A 13,862-nucleotide genomic window follows, 5' to 3' on the forward strand; every position below is an offset into this window, starting at 1 on the left:
CATCTGTCCTTCTGCGTTCCTCTCCTATTTACCAAACCTGCCCATGACCTCCTCATCATCTCTGTTTCCTGCACCAACATGTCCATTGAAGTCTGCACCAATGACAACTCTCTCACTTCTAGGGATGCTCTGCATCACTTCATCAAGGTCCAACCTGAATTTCTCCTTCTCCTCCAGCTCACATCCTACCTGTGGAGCATACCCACTAACAACATTGAACATCACACCTTCGATTTCTAGCTTCAGGCTCATCACTCGATCTGACACTCTTTTTACCTCCAGGACATTCCTAACAAACTCCTCCTTCAAGATAACTCCTACTCCATTTCTCTTCCTATCTACACCATGATAGAACAACTTCTAGCTTTACTACCTTTCCACCTGGTCTCCTGGACACACAGTATGTCCACCTTCCTCCTCTGCATCATGTCAACCAGATCTCTACCTTTTCCTGTCATAGTTCCAACATTCAAAGTCCCTACTCTCAGTTCTAGACTCTAGAGGTGTTCCTCTTCTCTCTCTTCCTACGAACACACCTTCCTCCCCTCCTTCTTCGACCAACAGTCGTCCATTTTCCACTGGCACCCTGTAGGTCGACAGCACCGATGGCAGTTGTTGTTAACCCGGGCCTCGACCGATCCGGTATGGAAGTCATACATTTGATTCCCATGTTTGATTTGGCCAAAGTTTTACATCGGATGCCCTTCCTGACACAACCCTATGTATTTATCTGGGCTTGGGACCGGCACAATAAGACACTGGCTTGTGTCCCCTTGCGGCTACATGATTACGCTGAAAGAAATCCTATATGGGCTGACTTAAGGCAAAGGGACTACATATAGAGACAAACTAACCCCCAAGTATAATATATAAAACAGAACCATTCAAGCAAAGTACAAGTATAAAATCGTACTCAATTACAGCACTTGTGTACATTTATTGAGTTATATTTCACTACTGATCTAAAAAAAATACACAACCCCCTTTAATGCACAAAGCACTTGTACATCTGAAGAAATCTTGAGCAAAGAGTACAAGGCTGTTGCAAAATAATTACTGTATTAAGTAATCACACCATTGAGTAAGTTTTACTGGTAATAATATGTGCATCTATGGACTGATCTTTGGCATATTTCTTGGTGTGGACTTACATAATCTGAGAAAGTAATTCATGGGAAGGGAAGTGAAAAACACATACGTGACATCAAACTGACGGTCTGCGATTGGACAGTGTTGAGGGCGACAATTGTTTGATTCCATGTTGATTGGTTGGACATGATTCAACTGACGTGGAGATAAAGATCGGTAAATGTATAAAAAGCAGGAAAAAGAATATTTTTTAGGGGTTTGGAAGCTTTTCTTCTTTGTTGAATCATCAGACTCCTGGAAGACAGTGTTTGCTTTGTCCGGACGTCCAGGTAACACATTTCATCTCTTGGTTGCAACAGATTACTAAAATCTTCATTCTATCTCTGAAATTGAACTGTTAGTAAATTACTAAATTAATTTGTAATCCTGAAATTGTCGTGTTCTTGTACTAATTTTACATTTTGCAAACTTTAAAAAAAAATGCTTTTAGGGTCTAGCATCTCAAATGTTCATATTTTTTTAAGCTCAGATCTACAAAATTCTAGTCAGAAAAAGGGATCCTAAAATTAAATTGAACACCAGGTAATATCAACAAGAGGAACTCAAATTAATTAAAAAAAATTAATAATCATGGCTAATAATAATCAAATAATAATTTTTGTATACACCTAACACTGCATGTTTGTTCTCGAATCTTAGATTTTTTAATAAAGTTTCATTTAAAAAGTGCCAAATCATAACATGAACTAAAGTCAAGACCTGACAGTGACAGAAGCAGCAGTTTGCGAAGAAAATAAAAATCTCAGGAAGAAAACTGTGAGAGAACTAGAGTGGAGAGAAGACCGTATCCTAATAATCTTAGATGGCTTTCATTTAGCACTTCATTACAGTATTTTTTAGTTGTCTAACACATAGTGCATCTGACATCTGACCTTAAAGCACCAGAGTATAGGATTTAGTGGCATCTAGTGGGGAGGTTGTAGGCTGCAACCAACCTCTTCACGCAGGGGCAAACTACATGGCAGCCAAGCTTTTCTATATTCCATCCATCCATTATCTATACACTGCTGAATCCTCACTGGGGTCGCAGAGAGGCTGGCGTGTATCTCAGCTGACTTAGGGTGAAGGGAGGGGACACTCTGGACAGATCACCAGTCTATCACAGGGCTACACATACAGACAAACAATCATACTTGCATTCACACCTACGGGCAATTTAGAGTTACCAGTTAACCTCAGCATCTTTTTGGACTGTGGGAGGAAGCCAGAGTACCCAGAGAAAACCCATACATGCACAGGGAGAACATGCAAACTCCACACAAAAAGATCCAAGGAAGGCCAGGAGGTGAACCAGGGATCTTCTAGCTGCAAGGCAAACGTGCTAACCACCGAACCACTGTGCAGCCCTCTCCTTATTCCATTTAAAGAATTATTGTTGTATGATTCATGCAATCACTGATTCACTTCAGTAAAGATGTCGGCATGGACAGTGTTTGCACCATCACCACTGAAGCGTCACTTTAACTCAAAGATCAGGGGGAAAAAAAAAAACTTATTCAACAAACTGTTCAAACAAATCTAAGCCTCTATGATGCTAAATGTGACTTTTCATCTGCTTTTGACTTAGTGTTGTTCATATTCTTGTTAATAGGAGTAAGGATAAATAAAAGCCAAATCAAGTGTCTATAAATATTGTTTCGGTAATTTCTGAGCACAAAAAACAGGAAAAAAGAAAGTGAGCTCTCCTGGAAGCCTTGGTGTATTATGCATACAGAAAAAACAAAGTGATTTCATAAATAACCTGTTCTATTTCCAAATTTTAAATTTGATAAATGCTTATTTAGTTACGGATATTTCAGGTTAAAGAAGGTCTTAAATACTTTTTGTTGCCACATTTAAATAACATTTTCAACACAATACACTTCTAAATGTAAGAACAAAGAACCAGAAATGTAAATCTTCTAAATTTGCAGATTAATGCCTGTAATTGTTTTTCTCAACCAGAATGATGAAACTGAGTGTTTTCCTCCTGCTGCTCCTGCTGGCAACAAGCTCTGCATATACTTATAGTAAGTATGATCTGAGAATATCTTCAATGTCTAATAACACCAGATGCAGGAGAGTGGATTAGTGGGAAAAAAAGCAAACTATTTTCGTTTGAGCATCACATGTACTTTTGGTTCAGCATAAACAGTTTGCCTTTTATGTTTTGCTCATGCACTTAGGTAGTCTGGATCCTCTAAACATCATAATGCACTTTAACCTTCTCCCTCATACAAACTTGTATTACACAACCTGACCTCATAATAAGCAGCGTCCTGCCAGTGGGCCTGTCAGTGAGTAATTGTAGTGCAGAGCCCAAAGTTTACAAAGATACCAAAAACATCAAGCTGAATGTGAATGGAATTTAGGTAATGTTATCAACATGATAATAAGAATGAGCGTCTTGGGTTTATTTGTTGTTTTTTTTGTTTTTTAAAATCAATAAAAAAAACCTGTGTGCGTCTTCCTGACATAGAAAGCACAGGAAAATAAACGAAGAGTTGGAACAAGCTGATGCAGTAAGTTAGAAATAAGATGATGTGTCTGATGGGGGTTAAATATAGAGACCTCAATGCACTGCAACTGAGAAATCGCAACCAAGGAGACAATAAAAATAAATTACCATCAGTTTGACAATAAATGCAGCACAAAGAAACATGCTGTGAATTCCAGCAACTCAACTAAATACAAACACAATCCATTACAAATGTTGCTATAGTTTATTACGCAACAGTGGTGTTAGCAAATGAGCGAATGAGTGAAATCTGCTTTAACATTTGAACTGCATGACTAAGACATTGCACAAAAAAAGCTAAGGTATTACACATTACCCGTTACTTCAAAAATAATGTGTTACTTTACTAATTTTCTCTCTTTAGAAAGTAATAAGTTACACCACTCCTTCCTTTATTTCAGTGCCATTCCACAACATCACTTAACATGCATTGTCATGCCATTGCCACTTATAAGATAATGTTCAGCCTTGCACATGCCCACACATCAGCACAAATATATATATTTGTATCTGTATCTGAACAAGAACCACAAACACAAAATACATTTTTTATGCTCTTTAATACAGTTTTAAAAGCTGGTGAATATCAGCCCATACAGCACTTACAGACAAATGACATTGTAAAAACAAGGCTGAATTGTATGTCTAAGAGAATCAAAGCAGGAGCTGACAGAAGCCTAACACATTATATATCTGTGTTACATTACTTTGACTTTTGATTATACCTTCTAAATGCTTTCCAACTGTATCATCCACAGAAAACTTGGCCCTACGTGGAAAAGCCACTCAGTCAGCGCGTTACGTACACATAATGTCAGCTGCCTCCAATGCAATTGATGGAAACCGTGACGCTACCTACTCACACGGATCGTGCACACATACTGTAGAATCGAATAACCCCTGGTGGAGAGTGGACCTGCTGGAGTCCTACATCATCACCTCCGTCATCATCACCAACAGAGGAGACTGCTGTGAGCACAGGATCAACGGGCTGAGGATCCACATAGGCAACTCTTTGACCAACAATGGCTTGGATAACACAAAGTAAGTCGATATGAGAGATAAGCAAATATCTAACATTGATGGAAATTCTCTTAACTTTTATTTTGGCTGTCCTGCTAGTTTGTCAAGGCTTTTTTGCTCATTTTCATCTCAGCTGTATTTGCTCAGTTCTATAATTTGAGGTGAATGCAACATTGAGGTGCAAGAGCTGGTGAAGACTCAGCAGGTGTTAACGTAATGATTTTTGGAAATATCCAAATACGCTGCATGGACATTAATACATTACCATATCGATCTTCACTTATGCAGTGACTAATGCAACAATAATCCTGGAATTGTAGCTATATCACTGTTATCAGTACTGGCTCTCCAAGTCAGCTGCTGTCATGAGAAACTTTATTTCTCTCTTTTCTGTCAGGGCTGGTACAATTGCTGTTGCTGATGCAGGACAATCAGTCACTGTGAATTTCAGCAATCGTGTGGAGGGACGTTATGTGACTTTAGCTCTATCTGGTATAGGACGGTACCTTACGCTCTGTGAAGTGGAAGTCTACGGGTACCTTCCCCCAACTGGTGAGACTTTGAGCTATTACACCAAATAAATGTAGACTGGATGTAGCCATTACTATTTTGTCTATAAACTAGTTTTAGCTCAACATTTCTGGTTGACATGCAAAAGGTATTGATGCCCACATGGTGCACTTAGTTTGCCAAAAATGAAAGGTGGTTGGAAGATTTTTTTGTTATTATTGATTACAAAGCGACATGGCCCATAATAATAATTGTATATATTTCACATATTTGTAGCTTATAAACTGTCAATGATTTTGAGTATTTTTTTGTGTGATACAGATTTAAACTTTGGTTAATGAGCAGCTTGTTGTATTAACAGTAATGACGTACCTACATTTTTTTTTGCAGAAGATAATCTTGCGCCACTCGGAAAAGCCACGCAGTCATCAGTGCATTCAATTGGCAAGGCACTAAATGCTATAGATGGGGATCATAACAGCGACTGGGATAGTGGCTCCTGCACTCACACGAGCAACGACATCAGCCCCTGGTGGCGACTGGATCTGGGTAAAACACACAAAGTGTTTACTGTCAAGGTAACCAACAGAAACTCTCTCTCAGAACGACTCAATGGAGCCGAGATCCGTATTGGAGATTCTCTTGTCAACAACGGCAACAACAACGCCAGGTAGTTCCCAAACTGCTAACTTAAAGTCCCTGCTTTAGATGAACACTTGTGCTTGTTTTTCATACAACATGCAGCTGCTGTCATTAATATTTTTTGCCATACAAGAGAACAGGTGGGCCACCATTTTGGTGCAGACTGAACTATGTCAGCTACTGTTGGATAGGTTGTCATTAAAGTTTGTGCAGATGTTCAGTGATCCAGGTTGAACCCAGCTGAGTTTTCCTCTTGCAGCACCACGAGGGTGAATTAGTTAAACCTATTACAGCCAAAAATCACCAGTAAGCCACAGTATCTTGAGGTTTGAAATCTGCTTTCTGTGGTGACATTCCCACACTGGCACACTAGTAGCAATGTGCTTTCCTGGTAGCAATGACTGGATTCCCAGAGGTGAACAGGGGATCAATTGCAGCAACACAGAAGGCTACAGTGAATAGGAGTGTGGTGGGACCACTGGTATAAAAACCTTGGAAGCATCCAATATTGCAGCTAAAAAGAACCTCAATGTTCAGAGGGAGGATTGCAGTCTAAAAAAACAAAGCAACTGACCATGTGAAAGTGAAGCCAATTGCCTTAAATGTGCATTCAATCTGGGCAAATCGAGCAGGGAGCGAGTCCTCGATTTGCAAAAGAAATCCGATTGTTTATGAGAAAATGACTCTACTTCTTACTCGTTTTGTTGCCTCCGTAAACATTTTCTGAACGACTTTATGGTCACAATCACTAGTTTAAATACTTTCTAAATACAAAGTATTGTTCATTGTGTAAATTGTTGTCCCATTTAGAAAAAAAATAGACAATAGGGCAAGGTATTCTTGTATTTGTAGTCTCAGGTTCTCCAGTCAGATCAAACACTCATTTGTTAGGTCTGGTCTGAAAAGATCAAGATGGCAATGGCCAAATTCCTAGCTCGAGTCTTTAAACAGTAGTCCACAAACCAATAAGTGAGTGGCTAAATCCATTGTTTATTTACTGTCAGTGCTCGCAACAAATGCTATTTTGTTTTCAAAATGATTCACTCCAGTGATTTCTGCTTCTTCTACCAGGTGTGCTGTGATCACAAAGATCCCGGCAGGTGATGTCACTGCCTTCAGTTGCAACGGGATGGATGGCCGCTACGTAAATATCGTCATACCTGATAGAGAAGAGTTCCTAACTCTGTGTGAGGTTGAGGTTTACGGCTCAAGGCTGGATTAGGCCTTACATGTACTAAAATTTAACAAAATTCAAGCTTCAGTATGATCAGAAAAAAAAACAAGCAGTGAAACAAAGGGACCAATATCAACTCATTTAGTTTCCTCCACATAATAAGTCCCAGTACATTTTTGTACAGTGGGAAGAACAGTGACTGTATTGTGGTATTTAAGCAAAACGTGTTTAAATGTTATCTCATGTTCTAATATGTGAGTTTCTCAGGCCACCACTTTGCACATAAATATTACAATTCATTAACAAATAATTTATAATGCACTATAAGGAGCACATTCAGACACATTCTGCCATTAAAAACATTGTCTCTTCCCACCACTGATTCAACTCAAGTAATGAAATATTCTGGTCGCATTACTGCATACCTGCAACATCAGCCAGCCTAGATTATATCTGATGTCTGACCGTGTTTCAGTTCCAAACGATATTGTTGAGTTTAAATACCGAACTTTTGATGTACTATCACTATGCCTGCTGCAGGATTAATCTCTGTTTTTAACCAGCATTAAAATAATATTACATCATTTATGTCCCCATGGTGTCCATTTAATTTCATGAATATTGTTCTGGATTCAAGATCCCCTCTAGTGAAATGCATTTATTTTACCTTGTTTGCATTATATTCTGGAAGACAGACTTATGAGTGAAACAAGCAGGTAATGCTACAGTGGAGCATTTTCACCCTGAAAGTGCAGTGTATTGATGACAAGTCTTCAAAACTGGGATTGAAGAAATAAAAGCTTTCAAGGTGGAGCTTTCTACAGGGTGTCCTTAAAGTCTCGACACGGGTTAAAAAAAAAAAAATTAAAAAATGAGAATTTTGACATTTTATTCAATATATATTTTTAAATGTTTTGAATTTTATATATATTTGATTACTGATCAAATATATACACTGCTCAAAAAAATTAAAGGAACACTTTGAAAACATCATATTTCAATGCGGGGGAAAAACAAATTGGATATTTACATTGATATGGACTGGATAATGTGTTAGGAATGAAAAGTGCCACATTGTTTGATGGAAATGAAAGTGATCAACCCCCAGGAGGGCTAAATTCAAGACACCCCAAAATCAAAGTGAAAAACTGATGTGGCAGGCTAGTCCATTTTCTGAAATTCATTGGCAGCAACTCAAAAAGGTACTCAGTAGTTTGTATGGCCTCCATGTGCTTGTATGCAGCCTGACAATGTCGGGACAAGCTCTGAACGAGACGATGGATGGTGTCCTGGGGTATCTCCTCCCAGATCTGAACCAGGGCATCACTGAGCTCCTGGACAGTCTGAGGAGCAACATAATGTTCCAAAGGCGTTCTATTGGATTTAGGTCAGGTGAGTATCGGGGCCAGTCAACACTGTCAATTCCTTCATCCTCCAGGAAGTGTCTGCATCCTCTTGCCACATGAGGCCAGGCATTGTCGTGCACCACAAGGAACCAAGGACCATTGCACCAATGTAGGGTCTGACAATGGATCCATGTGCCATTGTGGAGGAGTTGGACTGCCTCTTCAACCTCTGTAGGGTCCAGGTATCGCCTCATGCTACCAGTAGTGACAATGACCCTAGCCAAATGCAAAAATATTGAAAAACAGTCAGAAAACACAAGAAGGGAATAAAATATCAGTGGCCTTCATGTGTAAAACCAATCCTGTTTTGAGGGGTGTCTCATTGTTACCCCTCTAGTGCACCTGTTCTTAATTTCATGAACACCAAAGCAGCTGAAGCTGACTAAAAAATCCCCTCTTTTACTTACTTGACCAGATCAGTATCCCACATGTTTGACTGATTTGATGCAATACTTAGATTATAAAGTGTTCCTTTAATTTTTTTTAAAGCAGTGTATTTAATATAGTCAATAAAGCTACTATATTAAATCTGTCGAGGCAAAAAAAATTATAGTTAATGAGATTTCCTGTGTCCAGACTTTAGGGACACCCTGTATATTATTATTATTATTCAGAAACAGACTCTGGTCCTATCATACAAGACTGAATTACGACCAACTTGTAATTGCATAGGGTGGAGGGGTTTCAGTTGCAGGTGAGCTGGTGTGCTTGAGCTGTGCTGAATGGGGAGAGCTGGGTAAGGAGAGTCTAGAACCTCAAAGATCTGCACATTCTACAGTGCAGAGTTTCATCTATGCCCTTTGAAGGCACAAAAGGAATTATTTCATCACACCACTCTTTCAGTAAAAATCAACTGGACTTCACTTGTAGGTTCTTCAATGCATTTCACTTCTCATCCAAGAGGCTTCTTGAGTTCTAACTGACTGATGGGGAGTTTCAGAATTTATAGTTGCTCCAGGTCATGTGGCTAACGGCACATTAACGATCCAGGACTCATATGCCTCTAGGTGTGAACTGCTGTGAAATCTAGTTGTCCATCAGCAACAACAGCAGTCATGGTGGTGGGACATGCCAGTTTACACAACAAAGGATTTGAATCTGCCAAGTCAGGAGTTACTCAAGATGATAACGATGGCGAAACTTTCTGAGGAAAGATGGTACCACCGCATTATAGGTGTTTGATAAATGGTGTCACAAACTCCCTCCTCTGATTAGAGATGGCTGTTCCAGTTTCACATAGATGGCTTCCTTCACTCCTTTCTAAAACTATCATGCCTCTTGGTCCAAAATGTGGACATTGCTGTCCTCAAAGGAATGTCCTTTATCCTTCAGATGCAGGTGGACTGCTGAGTCTCTAGTCCAGAGGAGCTGCTCTCCTGTGTTGAGCCAAGCGGTTGTGAAGCTGTTGTTAACTCTCTCCTATGTACAAGTCTGTGCTCTCTTCACTGCAGTGGACACTGCTCTGCTTGTGTGTTGGTGTTTTATCCTTGGGGTGAACCAGTCTTTGCCTTTAAGTGTTGCTGGGTCTGAAGTACACCGGGATGTTACATTTGGAGAAAAACTTCCTGAGTCTCTCAGATACTCCCGTTACGTATGGCATAACAATGTTGTCTTCCTGTTGTCTTTGCTGTGGTGTTGTCTTTTCTAGATCTTTTGGTAGATTTGATAAAGGCCAAATTGGGGTAGCCACAGTTCCTCAGTGCTTCCCTAATGTGGGAATGCTCCTTCTCCTTTAACTCTGCATTAGAAGGAACATTCTCAGCCTGGTTCTGATGACCCAGTTTATGTTCCAGTGGATGGGGGGGATCAAACAGCAGATACTGGTCTATATGTGTAGGTTTCCTGTAGATTTCAATGTTAAGGTCTCCATTCTCCTCAACACGCACTGCACAGACCAAAAAAGCAACTGGCCATCCATCCTATCATTTGTACATGTACTCAAATAGCATTATTATTTCTATATTGTACTAGCACTTTCACAAAAGTAAAGTAAACGATCTGCATACTTTTACTATTTATGAGTATCATGGCAGCTCAGATTGCATTTTTGCTACTTGTTGAAAGAGCACTAATAATCAGAACAACATACAACCGGAAATTCAACAGAATAATGGCATCATATCCATGTATTCATGGCTAGAAACTGCAGAGAATTTGATGTTTGTGTGTTTTCAATGAGCAGAACAGAGAAGTCACAGAATGCTTGCAAAACACCTGAACCCAAGTGTGGATTGTGCAAAGTAAAAATATGCAACTCAGCATTTACAGTTGTTTTAATGGTTTTCCTGTGCACATTTTGGTACAGTCAGAGTTCTGTAGAATCAGAGCCAAGACCACACCAACACCAGTCTTTGAGGAAGTCCCCTTAAAACATTTAATTACAAGTAATGGATTTACATTCAAAATTTGATCTACACTCATTTTCAAATATCAATCTTCCAAGTTATTTCAGGTACAAAATCAGCTATGAATTAGTTTATTTCATATAGTATTGGTAGTTTACTCAAGTGAAGTAAAAGACCTGCATACTTTTACTATTTCTGAATACCATGACATCTCAGATTGTATTTTTGCTACTTATTGAAGGGCAGTGCTCTTCATATTATGGTACAACCACACAACATTAAAAAGAAAAATGCCATCATATTCATGGCTAGAGATTTTAATAACCTGCAGAGAATTAGATTTTAATGTGTCGTTGTGGAGCAAAACAGAGAAGTCAAACATTTGTGATGTTGAAAGATTTGTGACTCATTTACCAGACCAGTTCTAGAGAAAGTGTGGTTTGCAAAAAGTAAAACTGTGCGACTCAGCATTTTTAACACGTACAGTTGTTACTAATGTTCCCTTTGACATGTTTTGTTAAAGTCGGAGTTCTATATAACCCAAGGAAAGATCAGGTCAACGCCACTGGTGAAGAAAGTCAACAGATCCTTTACTCAAATACCAGTGGCACAAGAGGATTTGCATTCAAAATCTGATCGACACTCAAAGAGACTGTTTGAGGTGGAGCTACTGTTAACTGACTTTTAAGAGCACAAGGATTACACAATGATCATAATCAGTAGCTAAGAAGATGTCATTAAAAACTCTTAAAAAGGCTGACTTTGTGCTATGCTTTCTTTTAAACCAGACTGGAAAATGTCAAGAACATTTTGTTCATTTAAAAAGTCCATGAGCTGAGAGTAAACAATCTTCTCAAAGATTTTGGAAAGGGAGGACAATTTAGAAATGGGCCTAAAATTAGCAATAACAGCAGGGTCCAGTCCAGGCTTTTTAATCGGGGGTTGCACAACTGCATGTTTAAAATTTACAGGGACCACCCCAGAGGACAGTCTGCCGTTAATGATGCTGTGTAAATGTGGCCCAACAGTGGGGAAAACCTCCTTAAAAAGTCGAGGAGGAACAGGGTCATTGAGTGAACCTGACGGCTTTAAGACAAGATGTCTACAAAACAAGGTGTCTGGCTGAGAACAGGGCTCACTAAAAGGTGGATCCGGACCCAGATGCCGTCTATACGGGTGTAAATTTGACAGGTCGCTTCTATTTTACCGGTGCAGTTTTCCAATGTTTATCATTGGTCTATCAGCTCAGAAACGCACAGACCAATTATGTACGAGTTCAGGCATCCCACGTGATGCTACTCAGTTAATGAAGTCTCTGAATTGCATCGCAGCTCTGCCTTCAAAAACCAGTTGATAGATGAGGGACAGAGAGGAGGACAGTAGTGATGGAAGTTCGGCTCTTTTCAGAGAGCTCTTGGCACGGCTTCCAAAGAAAAGCCGGTTCTTTCGGCTCCCAAACGGCTCCTAATTTATTATTGTTTGTAGCCGCATATTTTAGCCTAACCAGGCAAATATGAATCATTTGTGTTTTGACAAACTCTTTTTCATTCAGTGTTTTTATGAGAAGCCTTATAATTGACTCATTTTTTGCATTTGTTTTGTTACAAAAACAGGCATTCTTACTTTTGTTTAATATTTCAATCAAACTTTTTTGCACAAAAATAAATGAACAAAACTCTGCACATGATGAAGCGGAAACATCAGCTCTACCTGATGGCAGGAAGAGGAGCTGCTGACGCTATAATGTCTATAAGTATCTAATTGGCAGTTTGAAATAAAGGAGCTGCTCTTGCTGTGTGTGTGTGTGTGTGTGTGTGTGTGTGTGTGTGTGTGTGTGTGTGTGTGTGTGTGTGTGTGTGTGTGTGTGCGTGCGTGCGTGCACATGCACATGCACATGCACATGCACATATATGAGAACCTGACCTGACTTTGGTTTATGAGGCCGGCGTATACCCACTAGAAAAAACTAGACTACACCACTGACTACAGCAGACACATGAGGATTTGTACAACACGATACTACTAACACTAAACAAATGCAACGGTCTTCACACCTCTGGTTGGCAGCCGGCCATGTAGGAAAGAGAATGAGAGCTCAAGATAAAAGCCAACACCAGAACCAACATTTAAAGACAGATACCACTTACTTTGTGTAGATCAAAATAAAATTTCTTCTCCAGCATGGCTTCAAACTACGCAACGGCGGCCATGCTGGACGACGCATGGCGTGGAATGGACAGAGACAGCCTGAAGAAGCGGCACGGCGGCCATCATGCGAATAACACGGCACGGCAGCCACGTTGGAAAGACAGAACAGGTTGACACGGCGGCCGAGGTGAGACAACCCATTAAAATTAGGAAGTAAACACGGGACTTACTGTAGAGCGATCATCGACGATGCAAGTGTTCGCACTAAGCTAAACTTCGGGGAGATGAACAACCTGAAAACAAAAAGTTACACACTGATCACATCCTAACCGAGAAATGGAAAGATGAAATAGAAATAAAGGATAGAAGGCCCAGTGGCCAAAAATATACATAAATAGTCCTCACAGTTCGTAGATTCTACCTGAAAAAGAAAGAAGCCATGGTGAATTGGTGCAAACAGGTTAGAGATTGACTTTTTGAATACGTAGAAAAATACAGTTAAAAACACATGCATATGGATGAGACCTCAGTCAGATACTGCAGCAACAACCTGTAAAAACCCTGAAATAGAATGTACCAACCTCCTCTTCATAAGAGGTAAAGCTTGGCGTTTTTCAAACATTTTGAGCCTCACCAACACTCTTCACAGCTGGCACTTTGACAGTTTAATGCAGAAGAGGACTTCCCCTGCTGGTGCCATTTTGTATCTGCACCTGTTTGGTAAGTGACAAAAGCAGTCCAGTTACATGCAACTTTATTTCTATAGCACCTTCCTAAAACTAATGTTCAAGGTGCTGTAGAAAGCAGACTAAATGTACCAGTTGTAGTGCAAAGAAAAGGTGGTTCAACATGGGATATTTTGTCAGTTGTGAGCCATCTTGACAGTATTAATCTACTTCAAGAGCCCAAAACATTTTGACAAAAACCACAGACTTTCACAGAATGAGACGTGTACTTGTCCCTTATTT

General features: G+C 39.7%; 1 protein-coding gene across 1 annotated transcript; it reads left to right on the forward strand.

Moving 5' to 3' along the window:
* Window positions 1-1,251: 1,251 nt before the first annotated feature.
* On the forward strand, window positions 1,252-7,579 carry LOC110958437 (fucolectin-4-like). The gene is made up of 6 exons (XM_051957045.1): window positions 1,252-1,418; window positions 3,094-3,158; window positions 4,405-4,690; window positions 5,067-5,221; window positions 5,570-5,849; window positions 6,893-7,579. The coding sequence occupies exons 2-6, from the start codon at window positions 3,095-3,097 to the stop codon at window positions 7,041-7,043; spliced, it is 936 nt and encodes a 311-aa protein (XP_051813005.1). The 5' UTR covers window positions 1,252-1,418; window position 3,094; the 3' UTR covers window positions 7,044-7,579.
* The last annotated feature ends 6,283 nt before the right edge of the window (window positions 7,580-13,862 follow it).

The sequence above is a fragment of the Acanthochromis polyacanthus genome, chromosome 12, assembly GCF_021347895.1.
Source record: "Acanthochromis polyacanthus isolate Apoly-LR-REF ecotype Palm Island chromosome 12, KAUST_Apoly_ChrSc, whole genome shotgun sequence".
Lineage (NCBI taxonomy): Eukaryota > Metazoa > Chordata > Actinopteri > Pomacentridae > Acanthochromis > Acanthochromis polyacanthus.

Coding starts and splice junctions, on each gene's coding strand:
- LOC110958437 (XM_051957045.1), top strand. CDS start 3,095: ATGATGAAACTGAGTGTTTTCCTCCTGCTGCTCCTGCTGGCAACAAGC. Junction 3,159..4,404: donor AAGCTCTGCATATACTTATA/GTAAGTATGATC, acceptor TATCATCCACAG/AAAACTTGGCCCTACGTGGA. Junction 5,222..5,569: donor CGGGTACCTTCCCCCAACTG/GTGAGACTTTGA, acceptor TTTTTTTTGCAG/AAGATAATCTTGCGCCACTC.